This window comes from Micromys minutus (genome assembly GCF_963924665.1).
Source record: "Micromys minutus genome assembly, chromosome: 16".
Taxonomy (NCBI): domain Eukaryota; kingdom Metazoa; phylum Chordata; class Mammalia; order Rodentia; family Muridae; genus Micromys; species Micromys minutus.
This window is the reverse complement of record NC_137985.1, coordinates 48,573,273-48,594,980: the sequence shown is the minus strand read 5'-3', so window position 1 is coordinate 48,594,980 and position 21,708 is coordinate 48,573,273. Positions and strand designations below refer to the sequence as shown.

Here is a 21,708-nt window from a genome sequence, read left to right as displayed (position 1 = left end):
CTCCCCTTTTCCCCACCCCCAGATCTGGTCTGCCCTTCACACCTCACATCTCTCCCCTCCTCTGAGCTTCCCTGCTGCAGCTTTGGTTGCAGGTCCTAGTGTCCCATCTGGAGATAACGAACCTTCTCAGTGGTTACCCATCTTCAGTCTCACTTCCCACAAATCCAGCCTCCACACAGCTGTTGGATTATCTCACATACAAATCTGGTACCCTACCCCCACCCTACCCCACTGTCCTTCATAGACACTCCACAAGGCAGGACTCCAGGCACAAAAGGCTTGGCACTCAGAAGCCTAGAGAGTTCTGAGTATTTGTTGTCAAGGCAAATACTTAACATCAACCCAAGACTAGAAATGTGGAAACTTAAAACTTTTTGCAGAATAGGTAAACAACAATAGGCTGCTGGGCATCTCTGGATCTGTGGAATAGTGTGTTCTTCTGAGAGCCCGGAAAAAAACAGAGCTCCTTAGCCTGCTGACGGCCCTCGACACCTACTTTCCCATCTCTGAGGCCACAGCTGCAGAAAAAATTGCTTCGCCAGAGTCACAGTTTCTAGTTGTCCACTTCCTAACCATGAAATGGTCGACAGGATTTCCCTTCTGAACTTTGTTGTCTCCAAACTCTCCTCTACTACCAGGCAGACCTCTGCCAATCAAAGTAACCCACTGCTTCAACCTTTTCACTTTTCTCCCTTGCCTATCACCAATCTGGTCACTAACCAGAAGCCAGGATGACCTACCCAAGATGCAAAGCTGCTTCCTTCCCAACACCAACAGGTCCACGTTGATATCCCCTCTCCTCAGCTAGTCAGCCACACAGCAGACATTTCCTTCCTTCACCTTCCCATCTAGCTCCAACAGCACTTTCTCCAGACAGCTTCTCCTAACACAGACACTACTAATCTATGTGAGCTTCCTTCCCCATGAGCTGCCCACTCAACCTTGGCTTTGCCTGGCCCAGTTTTCATCAGGGTTTAATGGGCAAGGTCTGCCTGTCTTACTAATAGCACAGTTCTTGAGGAGCAAGGAGGCCACCATGTTTACATGACATAGAGGCTCACTGTTTGTTGAAAGAGTGAAAATCACAATGGTGAGGAAGGAGCCCTCAGCCCATGGAAAGCCCCAGGCTCAGTGGGGGCACTTATCAGTCCCAACATGGACTGTTTAAAATATGACCACAGGAAGCAAAGCCAATGTGCCAAGCCCATGGAGGAAAGAGCCAACAAACAAGGGAAACTGTGTTCAGCTTAATTCTGGGAAGCTGTGTAACAGGTACCAAGAGTTGTTCCAGAACGAGCAAAGACACCCAAATGTTCTGCAGCAGAAAGGGCTGCATGAGCTCAGAAGCCTCAAGCAGAGTAAGAGAACCACGAGAGGAAGGAGGGGCTGCATCAGTACCATTTGACCACCACTGGCCCTTGGCCTTTGTTTCTACCCTAATATTTCTCAACATCAATTCAGGATCATGAAGGAAATGCAGAAACTTCAAAAAAAATTGCAGAGGTACAATGGGTTGCTGTAATAATGTCTTCTTTAAGTACCCCCCTTTAAGATTATTACTAATATAAAGGTCATACAGACCAAGATGTGCTAGGGACCAAGATCAGGAGGGTGGGTCAAAGTGACACATGGAATCACCAAGTAACTAAACTACAGGTGGAGAAATAGCACAGACCAGTTCCATGTGGCTCCTTGAGGTGAAAGGATTATCAATACTTTCATGGGAAACTTTCTGTCCCAAGAGGAGACAAGCAGGGGCCACATGGCCATGACTCTCTGGTGTGAACGAAATGTCTGCCAAGGCCAAAGCTGGGACAGACTTCTGAACTCCTGCCTACCACATCAGCTCCAAATGAGTTCAAGAACCATCGAAGGGATGACATTTTTTTCTCTAACAGATTTGTCAGCTTGGACATGTCTACGATACAGGAAATACCTCAGAACCATAGACAAATAAGCAGCAGCTGTTTGTACTGCTAGTGCTAGTATTATTTTTAAGTGCTCTTGTCTTTATGCCTTTAGGACATAGGAAAGGGACACGTTTCCGGGCAGTTTGAGTTCTGAATTACAGAACATACATCAAAGGATGTTAGGTGAGACACAGCCCGTGTAGGGATATGGAATCATCTGAGAAATACTCTCTCCTGCCACATCCAGAATTCACCTGGTCACTCCCTAGACTTTCATCAGAGATCATAGTCTCTTCTGGCCTTCTCTGTAACTCAGCAACTACCCTGAAGACTGGGCTGTAGTGTGCTTCAGCCTCAGGCTCTAAAGCACCAAAATAGATGGGGACTATTGATAGAGACTTGTTTAAGGTGAACATGAGCATTACACAGCACCCCCATGATACCGGCCCCAAATTTCCTACTCAGGACCTAAACCAAGTAAGGATCAGTCTGAACCCTGACACCACACCGAAACCATTTTTCTTGCTTGCCAAGCTGCTCCCACCAGTTGAGATCAATAGCCAAGCACTGGACACATCAGGCAAGGGGAGCATCAGATATATTGGGGTGGGATTGGGGTGGGATCTAGAAGCAACTTCACAAGTGCCTCCCACCAAGAATAGCCTATGCAATTTGCTGGGTGTTCGGGTACAAGAAGTTCATGGAGCTCCTCCAGCAAAGATGAGTTCCAGGGCTGCTTGGATGTCACCTCCAGTAGCCTGAAGGGCCCGGAGGCTCAGCTCGTCATCCTGGATGCCCATGTCACGCAACTGCTGCAGCTGAGGCTGCCACTGGCTCTGTGGAAAGACAGGGCAGGCAGAGGTATTAGCAAGACTCCTGATGAACAGTCACAGACTTAGAGGTTATGTTTTCAGGAAAGGAGAAAGAGGAGACCCACAGCAAAGCTACTGATGTTCGGGGCCATGGCATAGGGGCTTCAGGAAGACTGAAAAGTACACTTTAATGTAAAGAGAGCAAATGAAGTTTTTTGTTGTTGTTTTTATGTATGAAAGTGCACTGTAGCTGTCAGATACACCAGCAGAGGGCATCGGATCCCATTACAGATGGTTGTGAGCCACCATGTGGTTGCTGGGAATTGAATTCAGGACCTCTAGAAGAGCAGCCAGTGCAAAGCCATTTCTCTAACCCATGAAGTTTTATAGGAAAAAGGAAGCATAAATTATTCAATGTCTAAATTCTAAAAACTTGTTAACATGCACATAGAAGCACACAAAAGGAATAAATTTTGAAATTAGTTTTGAGACAGGTTGTGATGGTTCTTCCTTTGGGAGGTCAATATAGGGAATTTCTATTATTTCTTTATTTATTTATTTGCATATGAATACACTGTAGCTATCTTCAGACACACCATAAGAGGGCACTGAATTTCATTACAGATGGTTGTGAGCCACTGTGTGGTTGCTGGGAATTGAACTCAGGATCTCAGTCAGTGCTCTTAACCTCCAAGCCATCTCTCCAGCCCTATACAGGGTATTTCTAATTCAAGCCCAGTGAGTCTTTTGAGAAAGAGAGAGAAAGACAGACAGACAGACAGACACTGCAGATGTCAGGAAACTATAAAGAGGCATGAAGTAGAATGTAGGTACTATGAAAGCAGAGAGGCAGGACACAGCAATGGAAAGGTCTCAGCAGGGAAGAGGTAGGTGTTGAGACAGAAGAAACAAGGAGGTGTAGCTACCATAACATTCCCAAAACAAAGGTGGTATGAAAGTCACATGAAAACCTATTGAGTACCTTTCATGGTTGAGAAAAGGTGCTCCTAGAAGCTGTAGATTATTAAATAAAACAGCAGTGCCATAGATGGGATACTTATTAAGGAGATACTGGTTAAGGAAGTTCCAGGGCTCCCCAAAATAATACAGGTTTTTCCCATTCCTCTTGTTTGTCCACCAAAACTAGACAATAAGATCCTATTGCTGAAGACAACACACTTTGGCAGCACAACACTGGAACTGAGCTAGAAGATTCCCCAAAGGTTCTATGCAGGCTACTGAAGGAGAAAGGGTCTTACCCACCTGTGAACCCTACAGATCATGAGACCTCTTACCAGGTAAGAAGCCCCACTTGCAACAGTGGCACCGCTGGTATAGCTGTAACTGTAATATGACAAATCTGACCAAAATCCTTAAGGGGAAGGGGACTGAATGATGGCCTAGAAAAATTGGCACTGCACCAAAGTGCCTTCTAAATATTTGTTTATACACACGGACAAATGTTCCTCTCAGCTTCAGTTCGAGAATCTTCTCTTCCAGTGAATGGTGATGAATGAAGATTCACAACTGTACATGATGCCTAAAGCAACACTTACTCTTTCCCTTCTGAAGTTCCAAGAACATTTCAGAAGAAGAAGTGGAAATGAAAGCTGTGGAAGAAGAACTACAAGATTCCATTCTCTGGGCAAGACACAACCAATGCAATAATGAATTCACAGCAGCTGTGGATGCCTGGAAGGATTTTTAGGGATGAGGGGGATGTTAAGAGGGTGAGAGGCAGGTGATCAGAATCATACAAAACATGATAAAGTTGTCAAAGAGCAAAAAGACAAAAATAAGTTAAAGCTGTTTTAGTTTTGCTTTTACTTTTTCCTTTCTTTTTGAATGTTTGATAGAGGGTCTCATGCAGCCTAGGCTAGCCTCAAACTTACTACTCTTTTTTTTAGAGATTTATTTTTTTACTTATTTTATGGATGTGAGTACACTGTCTCTTCAGACACACCAGAAGAGGGCATCGGATCCCATTACAAATGGTTGTGAGCCACCATGTGGTTGCTGGGAATTGAACCCAGGACCACTGGAAGAGCAGTCAGTGCTCTTACCTGTTAAGCCATCTCTCCAGCCCCTCAAACTTACTATTATATAGTTGAGGATGGCCTTGAACCCCCCCCCCCCAATTCTACCTTCTGAGTGCCAAGATTATAGGTATGTCATCACACCTAGCTTAAAAGTTTCGTTTACAGTATGTAACGGAAAGTGGTCTTTCTGTTCGTATACTGTGTAAGTCAGGGTTTCTGCCACTGTGATAAAATACCATGATCAAAATTAACTGGGAAAGAAAATGGTTTATTTTACCTTATACCTTTTAAGTTCTGGCAGGTGCCATGCAGGAAGAGCTACAGTGGGCAAGTGAGCTCCCGAGAGCAATAACGATATGCACTCTGGAAAGACGTGGTCCCGGAGACTTCTCCCAGGATTCCTTGCTACTGAGGTGCTTTCTCATGTTTCTCACTGCCAGATTCCTCATTCATCTGGCTTGGTGTGAGTGAACACCGAGAGACCCTTACTGCCTATAGCCTGGTGTGATTACTTCCTGGGTGACAGCCCACTCTTTTGGTCAAGTTTCTTGCAGATCAACAGGAAGATGAAAGTTCTTGAGATAATGCTGTTTAGATCAATTAATAATTTTATGGAGTTCCTGGTTTAAGTAGTTTTAGGAAGTTAGCTTGATTTAAATAGTCTTGGGATGTTAGGGTAGTTGACAGAAAGTTTAAAGTTGGAATCAAGAATAGACTGTGCCCCTTCCTCATGTACTGGCAAGAGCTGCATGAATTAGAGAAAGGAGCGCAGTGAGCGCTCATACACTGCAAGCACATAATCGTAGCAGAAAGAAAAACATGCTTGGGACAAGTTAATGATAAAAGAAAGCATTCACTCTAGACTGAGCCTGCATTCCTTGGTCTTGTGATCTAGGGATGTGGTAAGAGGTTTCGGGTGTGCACCATGATAGAACGATTATGAATAAAGAATAAACAATTCTGAGTATAAGGACGGAGAACAGATGATTAGCCAGTCTAGTTGACCAAGACTTCAAAAATAAGACACAAGAAAGATGTCCTGTTCCTTAGTAAGTACAGACTGTTGTCAATCAAACACAGGGAGAAACCTGCTAATACAGACTTGGCTGCTTAAACTTTGTTAATCTATGACAAAAGAATTAAGGTTTTGGGGTTATCATAAACTTGTAGAAAAAGATAGATGAGGGGGTTGGAGAGATGACTCAGCGGTTAAGAGCACTGGCTGCTCTTCCAGAGGTCCCGAGTTCAAATCCCAGCAACCACATGGTGGCTCACAACCATCTGTAATGGCATCTGATGCCCTCTTCTGGTGTGTCTGAAGACAGCTACAGTGTACTCATATTCATAAAGTAAATAAATCTTTAAAAAGACAGAATTATTTAGTTAGATAAAAGTTTTTTAAAAGGAATATATAACCAATAAACCTGTCATAATTTCCTCTTGTGTCATTTTAATCTGTATTTGAAGAATGTTTTTGTGGTGATTGTTTTTAGAGAATGTGTAACTTGTGGCTATGAGGTAATTTTCTTACACAGAAAACCTTTGTCTTAGGAGTGTAAAAGGGCTAAGAGAAAAAAATAAAACGCTGGAGTCTGCCTTTGCTTCAGTTACTCTGTGTGTGTATGTGTGTGTGTGTCTGATTTTCCCTTTTCTTTTCTCTAATCACTGGTTGTCATAGGTTGCAGCCCCCATCAGTTCCTGTCAGGACTGACCCCCTCCCCTGTCAGCCCCTCTTACTGCTGACCACTATCAGCTGCTTCCATCACTGACCCCAATCGACACCACACCTCACTCAGTTTACCCTGTGGTGTTCAAAGATGGCCTTTGACAAAATTCATCACTGAGGAGAACCAGGGCAGGAACTCAAGCAAGGCAGGAACCTGGAGGCAGGAGCTAATGCAGAGTCCATGGAGATGTGCTACTTACTGGTTTGTTTCTTATGACTTGCTCAGCCTGCTTTCTTATAGAACCCAGGACCACCAGCTCAGGAGTAGAACAGCCCACATGGGCTAGGGTATCCCACTTCAATCACTAATTAAGAAAAAGCCATACAGACCTGCCCATAGCCCTATCTATGAAAGGAATTTCTCACCTGAGAGTCCCTCCTCTCAGATGACTCTACCTTGTGTCAAGTTGACATAAACATAAAAATGCTAATTTTTTAAGAGTTTTGCTATATAACACAGGTTAGCCACCAACCCATAATATTCCTATGCCAACCTGGTAAGTACTGAGATCACAGAGTACCACTATGCCCTACTACAAAAACGTTTTAGCAAGCATATAATACAATGTCCTAGCCCTTGGTTGACTGTGGACAATCTTCTGCCGTTATATGTAATGCTGCTGTGACTCTTTCTGCACCATGATACCTCCATTTTCTAAATACACAAACATTTCTGGGACAATTTCTGAGAAGAGGGACTCCTAGAAGTCCTGTTCTGAGAACAGTCTATTCATACCCTTTCCCACTTTTCTAGGAAATGGTGGGCCTTACATTTCTCTTTTCAGGAAGATGTGCCACTTGTCTGATAGGAATACAACTATTAGCCCTAAGACTTTGCTTAAGTTTTACTGTTTTGTTTTGTTTTTGTTTTAAGCTCTAGTTTTCCAAAAATAAATTTTCACTTTGTTAAATTCAAAAGTTAGAATGACTGTATATTATCACTCCTGGACACCAAATTTCAGCAATGAGAAGCTTTCCCTGATGGAAAGATACCTGCATTTTCTTCTAGCACTTCATAATTTCATTACTGTCTGCCTCTTCACAGAAAGAAAATGTAGAACTTATGGAAAACTTTATGGGGCTGGAGAGATGGCTCAATGGTTAAGAGTACTGACTGCTCTTCCAGAGGTCCTGAGTTCAATTCCCAGCAACCACATAGTGGCTCACAACCATCTGTAGTGGTATCCAATGATGCCCACTTCTGGTGTGTCTGAAGACAGCTACAGTGTACTTACATACATAAAATAATCTTTAAAAAACTAAATAAACTTGAAGGTAAAGGGAAGACAGAGATAGGCAGTGGTGAGGCTGTGGAAGGCAGAGAGACATGAACACATCTCAACTTTGCTTCACACCAGGCAGAGCCAGTGAAAGCCTAGAGCTTTGGAGCCTAGTGAACAGGCATCTGGCTGGAGATGAACACAGGCTGTCCACTTTACCAATGAGCACCACATTCAGTAGTGAAAACCACAAAGGTTTGTGCCCCCCTCTCCTTTTATGAAGGTCTTCTCCTTCTTCTTCTTCTTCCTCCTTTTCTTCTTCCTCTTCTTCTTCTACTGCCTTTTTTATGAAGGTTTTTCCTACTTCAGAGCTGTGGGACCCACCCAAATTCAGAACGATGTGTACCTTGCAGACTCACTGTGAGTTGGAACATCAGGCATAAAGCAAACAGCTCATACTTTAAGGTGTGAGATACAACGCTGAGACTCTGGTTCTCCATGTAGCTTCTTAAAGCTTCTCAAGAACTCCTACTAACTACCAGATCAAATCTAACCTCCACAGACTGATATTCAAGGCCCCTTCCACCTAGGCTTCTACCCTCTTCCTCTGATGCCATCTCAGGATGCTTTATGCCATGACACTGCATTCTAACCACATAGTTTTGAGTGTATCACATACTCTTACCTATATATATCTGTTCCATCAGACAGTTGCTTCTCCCTCATCACAAAACCTTTCCACTACCTGGCTTACCAAACGGACCTCTACCAATCAGCTTAAACCTCTCTCAGTTCTGCTTGGCTTAGGCTCTTACCTAAGCAGCTAAGCTTCTAACCAAGATGCTTCCCAAATGTGTGCCTACATGGCAGTGCCTCCACAGCAGGGGCAAAGAACTTGCTCACTTTGAGTTCTAGTGGATCAACCAGGCCCTGTGTGTGCCCACTGTTCAGTCAATGCTCACTGACTGAATGAAAGATTAACTAAAACTTCCTTATGATCACAGGATCAGGCTACAGTCACTCAGACAAGAATGGGAAGCCACAAGAACAATTTGCCCTTTCTGGGAAGGCTCACCTGTCAAACTACCATAAATTTGTGCCCGGTGTTCCTAGAGGGAAGGTCTCCAGTGTGCAGAAAAAGGCTCAGCTTGACAAACTCAGCACGAAAACCTGCATGGAGGTGGGGAGACTCACCTGAAGGCTGGGCTGCCCAGAGGCCTGCAGAGCATGCTGAAGGGCTTGGCTAAAAAGATCATTGGTGATGGGTGTCCCTGACTGGACACCAGAGGACATTGGCGAGGTACCCGAAGAATGGCCCTAGATTCAAAGAAAGTCAGTGTTGGCCAAGTCTCAGTGCCACAGCAAATAGTCACATGATCCCACATTACTCCTGTTTTCCAACAGGAGCCCATTATGAGACAACTAGTCTGTATTATGGAGTATCTAAAGGCAATTTATGTGGGCAGAAAAGGTCCCATTCTCTTTTACTCCAGAGAAAAGGACTCTGAGACCCCTGGCCCAATCTAGGACCCCAGTACTGAGAGGTAGCTCTGGAGATGGAGCAAATCATCAGCAAAACCTTACTCTGGTGATATCTAATCTCTATTGGAGGTAAGAAGAAACACTCAGGCCTGTGTTAAAGTAGACTTCTGAGCCCAAAAGGCAAGTAAGTAAAAAGGGGAGTCACCTGAACTACAGGTGAGACATTCCTACCAGGGCCCCAGGGTTCAGTGCTAGGTAATCATATCTACTACAGGGAAGTTCTGCTCTTGGCAGCCTGGCCTTAATGTTCCCAACCCTCTCTCCATACCTGGGTGCCAGGAGTTGGTGTATGAGAACTGCTCTCTGGAGTACTCGCCAGGGCCAGGGCAGTGGCCAACTCGCTCTGGGTGATGGGGCGGGGTCCTGCAGCTCCACTGTATCCCAGGGAGGCGGGGCGGGAGCTGGGTGTACTGCTAGAGGGCGTAGACCGAGTGCTCTGGGGGAAAAAAAAAAACAGGCATCCAGAATTAAGATTAAAAAAAAAAAAAAAGATCACATCCCACACCCCAGTTTCCAGAAAGGCTTCCTAAGGCCCCCACCTTTCTAATGAAATACTATGTCATGGCTTTGCCCCCAAAGGTCCCTGTGACCACTTCCCAGCCTTGGGAATAGCAGATACTAAGGAGAAGGTAGTTCCCATCTCCCCCAAGGGGCAGGCTGCCATGCCACTCACTGGGTGGAAATCGTCCTCATCATCCGAAAGCCCATCAAACAGGAAACCACCTGGGGAAGAGTGAACAGATTCCAGAAAGAACAGAAAAGCACCGGCGCAGCTCCAGATCTCAGCTCAAGTTATGCTCCAAATTCATATTTCATTTCTCCCCTCGGAAAATTACAGGACAGATGCACTTCCTGACTCATGCCCTATGCCAACACTATACATAGCTGCTGAGTAAAGCCAATCCCTGAGCTACAACCAGCTCCTGAGGGCCTCACCTGGCATATCTCGGTAAGAGCTGGAGGGCATGCTTCGGGAAGAGGAGTCAGCTCCTGGCCCTGGGGTGCTGCCTGCTACAGAGTGCAGAACCAGGATGATGGCATTGACTAGGGCTGGATGAGCAGGTACCAATCTAGAAGAGGGGTAGGAACAAAAGACTGAGGAAAAGGTGCCCTAAAGCAGAACTCCCCAGGCCTACCCTTCAGCGTGAGTTTATTTTGTTTTGGTTTGGGTTTTAGCTTTGAGATAGAGCCTTGCTGTATATCTCTGGCTGTCTATTACCCCAGAGAACTTGCTCTCTAGGCCAAGCTAGCCTCAGATTTACTGCAATTGCCTCTGCAACCTGAGTTCTGGGGTTACAAGAGTGTGCTCCACATTTAGCTCACTCTTCAGCGTCTTGTGCCATGAAGTCCTATCATCTTGATGATCTGCCCTTAGAAGGGTCAGAAAGGCTCAGTTTTTAAGATGCACCAAAAATCCATCACACAGACAAAAAAGAAAAACTACAGGCAAGGCATATGGAATATGGGAACATACAGTCTGGTAGGCTCAGGGTTCAGAACTGCGTCCAGACACGTCTTACATAATGGGCAGCCTCCGAAGACTCCTTTCTCGTCCTAGAGCAAAGTTAACTTCTTCACTTGCAGAGGGGACAGAGCCACTGCTGTCCTTCCAACTCTAACATTTTATCCTCTGCACGCCTATGTCTATGTCCCTGAGCTTAAAATCCCTGACATTTACTAAATGAAATCAACCTGGCACACAAAGCTTGCTCTCTCTCTCCCACACTGTTCCATCGTGACGCACTTCACGCGCTCCCACCCCTGGACTTTTCTATTCCTTAAGCAGCCCTTGCTGCATCTTATATCTTGACACACTTAGAAAGTGAACCTGGCGACAGACTGAACTGGCCTCCAAAGAAAGATCCCAGGGCAACAAACAGGTTTCTAGCCTGACCGCATGCGGAATGGTACTCTATAAGATGGCTACACTTACGTATCTAGCATGTTGGGATCAGCAAAGACAGAGAAGAGGTCCTTATCCTGGAGAACCCCTAGAAGAGACCAAGATTTCTCTTAAGAAAGTGAACTCTGACAAGATCCAGGAAGAAACAGCAGCATTAAATCTCAACGTAAGCAACTCAACTGGATCCCAAACCAGCTCTCCTGAGAAGAGGAGAAAACAAAATCATGGGTATCTTTTTCTAGTGGGGATGTTTCCTCCCCTGCCCTCCCACCACATTTTCCTGCATTTAGGCCACAGAGTTGCCACACAGGAGAACTGAGAGCCCTCAGAGGGTAGGTTTGTGCAATGGGTCTGTTTACATTTCCTCATCACTCAATAGCAGAGCCTCTTCAAAGCATGGTCGCAGACATTTTTATTTTTTCTTTTTTGCTCCAAACCCCCACATTTCTTCAAATTGTTTCTTACCTAAAGCAATGGGGTCACTGCTGAGGCCTGGGGTGGCCACAATAATCTGATCCAGAGATTCTTTATTGCTGAGCATCTTAAAGACCTGCAGGAGAAACAAGGATGGCTTAGCACACTGGCTAGTACTATACATTCAAGTGCCCATACTCTTCTTGACTTTCTCCATTTGGCTGCTTATATAGAAGGGTTGTATACAAACCAGCACAATGGAACTGGAACTCTGTGGTTCACTCCCACCACTGCTATTTATAATACTTCTAAAACAAATGCTCTCTTCACAGCCCAATAACAATTTCTCCAGTTCTCTGAAGCCCCTTCCAATCTCCATACAATGACTGTTTCACACTTGTATATGTTAGGAAGGAAGTTCACAGCTGTATTAATTCTCTATTTTTCCATTGGGGAAATCCATGCTTAAGAGGTAATAATAGTTCACCAAAAGTCAAAGATCTAGTCCCAGTAGAAAAGGTGTATAGATTACTGTAGCTGCAACCATAGCCGTTCCATAAGGCCAGTTTTAGGAAAGGTTGTATAATTATCATCATTGGGAATCTACAACCAATGCCTGCCTGGGACAGGCTTCTCTGGGGAAAGATAGGCGTCTACTGAGGCCCACAGACACAGCAAAACTCCCAGAGGAAGTCTTGGTTGCTGTGGCAACGTGCTGTCAGTTCCTACTAACAACGACCAGTCTTGGCTCAAACTTACTGCCTCTCTGTAGGAAGAGCTGCTGTGCAGGGCAGTGTGCAGGACTCGGAACTCTCTCAGGGCAGCCACTTTGTCCACAGGCTCTGAAGGACAAGACACTTAGTTATCCTACAGCCCAGGTAATTTGTCATTACCACAAATGTGGGCAAAATCACTTCAGCATTTGCCCAGGTACAACTTGGCCTACAGAGTCCTTTCCCTCATCACCCTCTAAGAATGTGAGCACCACCTCAAAAAAAAAAAAAAAAAAAAAAGTGTCACAAATTTGAAATATATACACTCAATGAATTCTCTTCAGTACATAAAACAAAGTTCCAACAGAGGGGGATCTTGTCACATGAAAGAGACTCTTCTGAACAACAGCCCATTGCAGAAATTTTAGACCTCTTGTATTTGAAAAGAAAGAATGTATAATCAATTCAATGGCCTCTTGTGTAGAGACTTAAAATAAGTGTATGCCAAGCCATCTTAACGATGTAACACTACACTGACACAATATGTTAAGGGAAAGAAATAGAACACAAAGTTGGATGTACATTCTCTGGTAAAACTATGCAAAATATGTCAGTCTACATATGGTCCAAGGCTGGAAGGAGCAAGATAAAGAATAACATTTTCTTAGAGGGACAGGCTCATGGGTAATTCTTTCTTCTTTGTTATTCTCTTTTGAATTTTCACAATATTTTTAGGTTCTTTTATTTATTTTTTACCTTTTAATTATTATTTTACAGGTATGAATGTTCTACCCGCATACCTGTGTGCCTCATGAGTGTCTGACCACCAGCTTTCCCAGAACTGGAGTTACAGTTGTGAGTTCCATGTGGGTGCTGGAAATTGAACCAGGGTGCTCGGGAAGAGCAGAAAGTGCTATTAACCTCTGAGCCATCTCTCTAGCTCCTGTAATATTATTTTGATTCATAAAAAGATAAGACAAATTGGGCTAGGGAAGCCTGTGCTTAACAACCTGGTAAGCCCTGCATTTGATCCTAAGCACCACTAATAGATAGATAAATAGATAGATAGATAGATAGATAGATAGATAGATAGATAGATAGATACATACATACATACATACATACATACATACATACATACAATTTTAAAAAATCCCAGTAAGGACTAAGAAAGTACAAGACACTTGAGAGTTCTGAATAAATTTTCATCATAAGCCAAATAGCAACTTCTCTTGATTTTTGGACACTGTGTTCTACATACAGGGAAGTCAAGCAGGGGTCAAAACTGCATTTGATTACCTGGCTATCACCACCCATTTCATAAGGGAGGAAATCTGAGGGATAGGAAGAAGCATGAAGTTCATCCTGGGCCACACTTCCTCTTGATATGCTTAGGATAATCTAGGTTACATCACCGACTTTATAGACACTGCCCTCAAAGCAAAGTGAGCCATATGCTTGGAGGTCAGCGAAACAATCATGTCATCACAATCATGAGGGCTGTCTCCTTTGAAAAATAGATACCAGAAGTAAATTACCTAACCAAGCATTTATCTTGAATCTAGCTTTGGGCAAGTCACAAGAAAGCAAGTCACACACAAAAAAACAAGAGTCCCTCCCATTAAGAACTCTTGGGGCAGCAGGAGAAATGAAGCTAAATCAAACACACGAGCACACAATTATAAAATACCATATTGAGACCCTGGGCAGAGACACACACAGATGCCAGTAAAAAACACCCCAGTAAAGAATCCCAGTAAGAAAAAAAAAAAAAAAAAGAAGAAGAAGAAGAAGAATCCCAGTAAGGATCAAGGAGAAAGGTCAAGGCATTTGAAAGCTCTGAACAAACTTTTATCATGTGCCAAATAGCAACTTCTCTTTTGATTTCTGCACACTGTGTTCTACATACAAGAAAATCTAGCAGTGTTCTGAGTTTGGTTAACTGACTAGGCATCAATACAAGTAAGACTAGGACTTCTAGGAGACCATCCAAGAGGGGAAGTTAAGGCAGAATAAATGTTTACTGGAAGAAGGTCTTCAAAGCCTATGCAATACATGGAACAACACGAGAGAATTAAGAAGGAGGTGCTTTGAAGGAACTTAAAACTTTCTGTGCCTGGAGACGAAGGTGGTATCTTGGCTCAAATTGAAAGCTAAAGTAAGATCCTGGCTGAGAGTATGGCTCAGCAGTAGAATGCTTGATCTCCAGCACTAGGAAATAAATAAACGCAAATATAAAGTTAAGCTGAGTATGGTAACATATACTTATAATCCTGGTTTCTAGAAGGGAAGGAAAGAGTATGAGTTCTAGGCTATAAAAGCCTGGCTAATATATCTATATCTACACACACACACACACACACACACACACACACACACACACACACACACATCCTGCAGTGAACCCTCTACAGTGAGCCAGATAGAAGAAGAAGACAGGCTAGCAGATTCTCCTCCTATAGAAATGCACCACTCTAGGGTGGGTGCTACTGTTTGCTCCATCCCTGTTGTTTGGGACCAAATTTAACTATTTAAACCAGGATGGCTTTCAGTGAGCAACCTCCTCCCTTGGCCTGGTAGTCTAGTACTACAGAAATGTATCGTCAAATCTACCTCCTTTTGGAAGAATACTACAGGAGAAAATATCTAAAGTACTATCATTTAAAAACTTTCTTTTCAGAACTAAATTTACACTCACCTCCCAATAAAAATTCCATTTGTTTCAAAAATAAATCTGCAGATGACACAGGGAAGAAAAGGCTCTAAATGTCCTAAGGCACAAGCTGCTAAGAGTATTGGGTGTCTCTGTAACACCCTTTGGGAAAGAAAGGCATTCAGGCCAACGGAAAACACAAACCCAAAATAATCTGGGTTTATATCCTAGTTCTAACATTCATTTTATTTGGGTGACCTTGAACAGATATCCTTCCGATCTTATTTTTATCTATAAAGTGCCAAGTGTGAATTATCTACCATGTACTGATTATGTAACATACTGAAGGGGAAAAGAAGCAAGCTTGCAGAAATCTAGCCGTTCATTTTCTCCAGTCAGCGTCTTCTAGTTGAAGAGCAGAGAGACAGACCTGTCCTGAACAAGCTGGGTTCGGAGCTCAGTATGTAGAGGAGAATGTATACCACGAGAACTCTGGAGCAGCTCAACCAGAGGATATTAAAGTCAGAGGATCTGGGCTTGGATGAATGATTCTGAGGAAAACACAGTGTTGCTCTGGGGTCAATTTTATTCTTGGGCTTTTAATAGCCTTATTCAAGAAAAAAAAGGCAAACCAGAGAGAGGTAAAAGCTCAAAGCAGAAGAGGGACAGCCATGCCCATCAGCCAGGGAAGGGGCGCGTGATCTCTGTGTTTGGACAATGAGTGGGCTTTGTCTCTGTTCAAAAATGGCAAGGATCCTATTTTCCACTTGATCCATCGTCTCAGAATGTCCTTATCTGATCATGGTGAACCCTATAACAGTGGGGCTCCAACTGTGAGCACCATACTAATCCTAGGATGCCAGGCTGCTTCTCTCTCTCACTTCCTCTATGCATACAAAAGATGTTTTTCTTCTGTTTAGAATTAGAAAAAGATAACTTTCAAATTGATAACTACTCATAACAGACACAAACAAAATAAAAATATGCCAAACCACCAGTTTAACAAAGCAGACCTCTTCAACATAGCTTAGCTTTCTTTATACAGGGAGACACTTTTAAAACACCAAGACGAAAATCTAAATTGCAAATTCCAAGCAGCAATTTCCATTAATAAACTGAAAGGGCTTTAAGTTTTGTATAGCTTCTTCAAGGGCTACTCAAATGCTGAAAGTATTTCTGGGAGTAAGTTATGAGCTCAGCAGGAGTTGGCTTACTGAACAAATCACCACCTGAGGGGCTTTGTGAGAAGATTTGCTTAACTAAGAACAAACTGTAGCATTACAAAAACAAAGCAAGTTTCTGGTTTTTGTCTAATGAGCACAGCAACAATAATAAAAGGATGTAAAGTTTACTGAAAAAAATCAACTGTTAATCTAAAGAGTTTAAATAGATCCATACACACTACATGGTTAGAAAACAACGGTTAATGAACTTATTGAGTTTTAAAAAAATCTATCTATTATTAGTAGTGTTGACAGTAACAATGTCAGTGGGGATCTAATCCAATAAGGATAAAGACAGTCCCTATCACCATCTTGGTAAATCACCCAGGACTGTATCTCAGAAATACACAAGCTCATTAGAAAGTCCTGCCCATCTGAGGACAAATCCTCCCTTACCAGGTTTTTGATCAGGCTCAGGCCAAGATTTTCGGAGAACATGGACTGTGGACCCAGGCTGAATACCATAGAAGTCAAGGGTCTGGTCATCTTTTAGCTTCCGGCCACAGTAGATCAAATCTACAAAGAAAACAAACAGAAAGCCCTGCCCATTTATATTTTCTTTCTCAGAGCAATTTGGTTTTTAGCCCCTGAGAATCTTATTTTAATTAGGCAGCTAAAGGAGATATGGAGGCACTTCAGTGGGTAAAGAACACTTGTTCTGCAGGCATTAGTACCTAAGTTCAAGTCCCCAGCTCCCACATAAAAAGCCAGGCATGGCTGCAAAGGCAGAGAGCAAGCTGACATCAGGAACTTGCAGGCCATCCAGTCTAACCCAAACTCGAAGGAGCTTCGGGTTCAGTATCTCAAGGAAATAAAGTAGATGAGAGAGGGGAACACCTGATATCCTGTTCTGGTCTCTTCATATGCATGAAGTATGCATAAGTGCATACTTCTGCACACTCTACATGCAGCACATACATACAAACTCTCACAGGTGCAGTGGCACATTTCTATAATCTCAGATATTTGAGAGGCTGAAGTAAATTTGGGGCTACTCTGAGCAATTTACTTTGGGTACAACTCAGTGGCAGACTAGCTCCCTAGCATATACAATATGGTATTCAATAATCAGCCCCTATGTGTGTTGGGGGACATAAGAAATACATTTTGACCAGGTATGCTAGCACACACCTTTTATCCCAGCATTCAAGAAGCAGAGATAAATGGTGAGTTTGGGCCAGCCTGGTCTAAATAGTAAGTTCCAGGCCAGCCAGGGCTACACAACCAGAACCTCAACATTTTAAACAACTTTATCAAGTACAAATGCTTATTTAAAAATATATATCCAGGACTGGAAAGATGGCTCAGCGGTTAAGAGCACTGACTGCTCTTCCAGAGGTCCTGAGTTCAATTCCCAGCAACCACATGGTGGCTCACAACCATCTGCAAGGGGATCCAATGCCTTCTTGTGTGTTTGAAAACAGCTACAGTGTACTCATACACATAAAATAAATAAATCTTTAAAAAAAAAAAAAGAAAGAAATATATCCACAGAACTCCTCTACAGCTCAACCCTGCAGACAGTGTTTAATCCAAATAAATGGGGAAAATGTAACAACAAAAAAAGATGGAGCTAATCCATCTGTGATAGGAAATGTCTTCACCAGGAAGAACTCTTAGCTATCATAAATAATTCCTAATCTAATCTGACTGTCCTATACTTAAGTCCTCCTTTCCTCCACTAGGAATACCTTGCCACCCTCATTTTCTATTTTGCAGCTTTCCCTTTAATCGGCCATCAAGGCAAACAAAAACTCCTCCTAATTATCCCTTAAGTCTTATGTGACAAGTCTTGTCTCATCTGCAACTCTTTGCTAATTTTGTTCTCTCAGAGAAAGACCTCAACTAATGTAGTTCAATATAGTGTAAGACAAAAGTGTCAAACAATAGCTTTGTCATGTTTTGTGTTTCTACTCATGTAAAACTTACTCTGGAGCGAGGCAACAAACCACAAGCCCTTAATTTACTCTTTTACCTCCTCTCCCAGAGGCAAGAGCAGCAACCCAGCTCCAGCCAACAAAGACTCACCTATCAGCTCCGGGTCTGGAACAGATTCCTGGAGCTTGCCAGCAATAAGCTGCTTTAGAAATGAAATGCTATAGCCCCCTAGGGAGTATTCTCCCAGTTCTGTCTCTGGCAACTGAAGAATAGATTTGGGAGCAAGTGGCTGGTCAGCCAGCTTCACTGCCAGATGCCAGTCTGAGAGAGACATCCTCTCTCTTTCGCGCTCTCTCTTTCTCCCTGTAAAACAATAAGGCATTAATGGTTAAAAGACAAACCACCATCCGACTCATCTCTCCCCACAACAAGAATAAAGAAAGATAATGTCGGTGTGATACTGCTATAGGAGCCTATGTGTAACATTAAGAGGTTAGAACTAGAACCTAGAGTCTTCCCCTATTCTCTGGTGGACAGCAAGGAACTTCTCTATGTTTCAGTTTCTTCACCTTTAAAATGGACACAAAAGGCCAACCAATTGGATAGGAATGTTGTGAGGTTCAAGCAAGACCACCCACCCCTCTCCCTTTTACATACTGATTTCTGGTTTTCTTCAACTTTTTAGCTATTACAATGCTTTAGGGAGCCCTTGCCTCCCCTTATCAGAGATCTACAGTGCCACCCAATGTCATATTGTTAAAGCAGATCTAACAGACTTATCTGCTTACACCACCTTCATTGATCCCAAGGTACCTCTATGAACAGGTGTTAACTCCACAGCCTGGATTACAACCCCGTTTATTCTGACTCCTACCAGCTTTCATCAACAGACCCAGCCCTGCCCCTTTATAACAATAAAGTTATACTTCATAACAAAGTTATCCCCTATACATATATAACTGCTCACCTCCTGTCTCTGTATATAAGTTCTCTTCCCTTTTTGGCCTCTTAGCAAACTCCTACCAAGACCCACACAAATACATCACTTCCATGCTCTCTTTTCTTCTCTTGGTCACACACCCCCTGTTCCCTCGAGGCAAAAGAGCAACACAAATCAAGAGATTTGAGGACAAGTCAGCCAGTTTTATTACCAGATGCTAGCCTAAAAAGATATTTTCTCTTTGCTGCTTTTTCCTGTAAAACCTATTTATTTCTCAATTTCTCACTGCTTCCCTCACACCTGTGACCCGCCCCCGTCCCCAGTTTTGAAAGCCTTGGAAGCCAAGACCAGAGCTTTTCTAACTCACTGTTCCCAAGCCTAGCATATATGAATACCCACAAATTAAATCTAAAAACTCAAAGAGTGTAAGAGCCTTGCACTGCAATACAAGTCTTTGTTATAGACACCACTTCTTCCAAAGAGGTCTCTTGCAGTAGAGACAAAGCTAAGAAAAAGCTGCGATGCGACCCAGCCAACTTCAAGGTACTATCCAACTTCAGGTTTAAAGCGAGGAAGGAGTTGGACTTTTTGTATACGGATCTCAATCCTCACAACTGTCCCCTGAAACTGGAATCATTATCCTTATTTTACAGATCAGGAATCAGACTCAGAAAGCTGAAGTCACTTGGCCCAAGGTCACAGATACCTAGTCGTTGTGTAGGGACAGTGTTGACAACCCCGCCTCTCTCGTGGGACCAGTTAGCTACTCTGGACCCACGAGAGGCCCGCGCGCCCAGGGGGCCCAGCGCCCTCACCCGTCCCGCGGAAGGAACCCGGCCGCAGCGAGCCGCCGGTGTAAACACTCACTCTGGTCCTCTTGCCGGAAACCGGAAGCTCCGCGTTGCATTCTGGGGGCTATAGTTTTCATTGAGGCCCCGCCCCTTGTAAATGGCCGTCCAGTAGCTAGTGGCAATGCTTCCGGTTCCTAGGAGGTGTGAGTTCGAGCAGTTTGAAACCCTAGAAGCAAGTAGGTCGTAGTTTTGTCAGACAAAATTGTACCAGCTAAGATAGGGCGACTCGGCGTGGGGTTTTCGAAAGCAGTCAAGAGCCCGATGATTCCCGCGCTCTCCTGGGATAATTTTTGAAGCCTGTTGGTTGTCCCGGGTTTGGGAGGGCCTTAGGCCGGAGGGCGGACCTTCTCCTAGGGGGGGCGGACAGACGCCCCGCGGCCCTTTCGAAGAAGACACAGTTCTCCCACGTAGTCAGCCTCCTGTGCTTCTTGCTCCCTTTTCCCAGGGAACCTACCTTGTGGCAGCGCACCAGGGAACCAAAAGTTGAGTCCGTAAGGGGAGTGATTAAGTCGAGTTTCTGGCCCACCGTAAACATGCAACAATGGGGTTTATAACACAGTCATTCATAGAATCAGTTTGAGGAGGGGAATTTCCACCGACCTTTCGCAGAGACACTGCCTGTTTTAGATGACTGAGAAACTTCTGCACGATCAGATTGAATTGTGTTTACATAAAAGTTAGAATTAGCCAAACTCAAGAGAATACTGATTGATCTCAGAAAATTAATTCCAAAACTAAGGAAAACAATAACCAAAAACAAAAGCCTACTTTAAAACTGTGAAGTTGAGGGACTGGTGACATGACTCAGCGGGTAAAGGCACTTGCATTCAAACCTATGGACCTCACTCAGTACGATTCCCCAGGAACCACATGGTAGAAGGATTGAACTGACCACAAGTTCACATTGGTGTGTGTGCACATGCTTATATACACATAATTAAATGCAATTTAAAAAAATAAAGTTTGAGCTGGAGAGATGGCTCAGCGGTCAAGAGCACTGACTGCTCTTCCAGAGGTCCTGAGTTCAGTTTCCAGCAACCACATGGTGGCTCACAGCCATCTGTAATGGGATCCGGTGCCCTCTTCTGGTGTGTCTGAAGACAGTGACAGTGTATAAAATATACATATAAATCGATGATGAAGAAGAAGTTCAAAATAGCTAAATACTGATTCTGTGTACACAAGTGTAAAAGCTGTATTCTTGTACAGGACAGAACTCAGGGAGTAACTGAGTGCGACAGAAAGAAAAAGCAAACTACACATACATAATCACTCCCTCCTGTTCTTATAAAATGTGCATTCTGGTAGACAGTTTCACAGTTCCCAAAGTCCCTCTTCCCTATCCTATCCATTTTTACATACAGCCCCTCCTTCAGGGATTCTTAAGTGGCCATCCTCTTATCCAATTTTCTACCTACTAAAGGACTGACACTTAAGCTCCAGAATTTATTTCACCGAATTTTGTTTAGTACGGTGTCCTAACTATTTGTCCGAGAGGTCAGAAATTCTATCTCTTTGTGTTCTCAAAATGGAGCTGAATGCTCATGAGATTCTTTTGTTTGTTGTCATCATAATCTTCAAGGAAAAATGGACCCTGACTGTCTTGTTTCCATAGTTGATCTTTACCTGAAACATAGCAGGTTAGCAGTAAATATGTCTTGAATGAATAATCCAGCCAAAGCTATTTATCAAATATGACTGCCTTATTGTATGTATAGCCTCTTGTTCTTGGGAGAGGAGATCTTAATTGCAACATGATGATGTTGCAAATGGACAAATTAATGAAGGAATAAACTAGGATCAACCAAACAGGTTCTGTGTAAACCCAGGTAGCAAGCAAGTACTGTGCTCCCAAGCAAAGGTCGGGTCCTAGAAAAAGAAGAA

General features: G+C 43.4%; 1 protein-coding gene across 6 annotated transcripts; it reads right to left on the bottom strand.

The window, feature by feature from the left end:
* Positions 1 to 2,490: 2,490 nt before the first annotated feature.
* Positions 2,491 to 19,872, bottom strand: UBL7 (ubiquitin like 7). Of its 6 annotated transcripts, none has more exons than XM_080930358.1 (12): positions 19,789 to 19,817; positions 19,001 to 19,116; positions 18,184 to 18,396; positions 16,552 to 16,671; positions 12,326 to 12,408; positions 11,618 to 11,702; positions 11,183 to 11,240; positions 10,186 to 10,319; positions 9,923 to 9,972; positions 9,518 to 9,685; positions 8,902 to 9,024; positions 2,491 to 2,746 (listed from the first exon to the last, which is right to left on the bottom strand). In XM_080930358.1, exons 3-12 carry the CDS (start codon positions 18,365 to 18,367, stop codon positions 2,609 to 2,611), a joined length of 1,143 nt encoding a protein of 380 aa, XP_080786484.1. In that variant the 5' UTR covers positions 18,368 to 18,396; positions 19,001 to 19,116; positions 19,789 to 19,817; the 3' UTR covers positions 2,491 to 2,608. The 6 variants fall into 6 exon arrangements, with proteins under 6 accessions (XP_080786484.1, XP_080786485.1, XP_080786482.1 ...); XM_080930359.1 differs by lacking the exon at positions 19,789 to 19,817 and adding an exon at positions 19,680 to 19,702; XM_080930356.1 differs by lacking the exons at positions 19,001 to 19,116; positions 19,789 to 19,817 and adding an exon at positions 19,841 to 19,872.
* Positions 19,873 to 21,708: the final 1,836 nt, after the last annotated feature.

Excerpts from the sequence above, each read along its gene's own strand:
- UBL7 (XM_080930356.1), bottom strand. The coding sequence starts at position 18,367 with ATGTCTCTCTCAGACTGGCATCTGGCAGTGAAGCTGGCTGACCAGCCA. Across the intron at positions 10,320-11,182 it reads GATCCCAACATGCTAGATAC|ATTGGTACCTGCTCATCCAG; the intron begins GTAAGTGTAGCC and ends CCCCTCTTCTAG. Across the intron at positions 2,747-8,901 it reads CTGGGCAGCCCAGCCTTCAG|AGCCAGTGGCAGCCTCAGCT; the intron begins GTGAGTCTCCCC and ends GTCTTTCCACAG.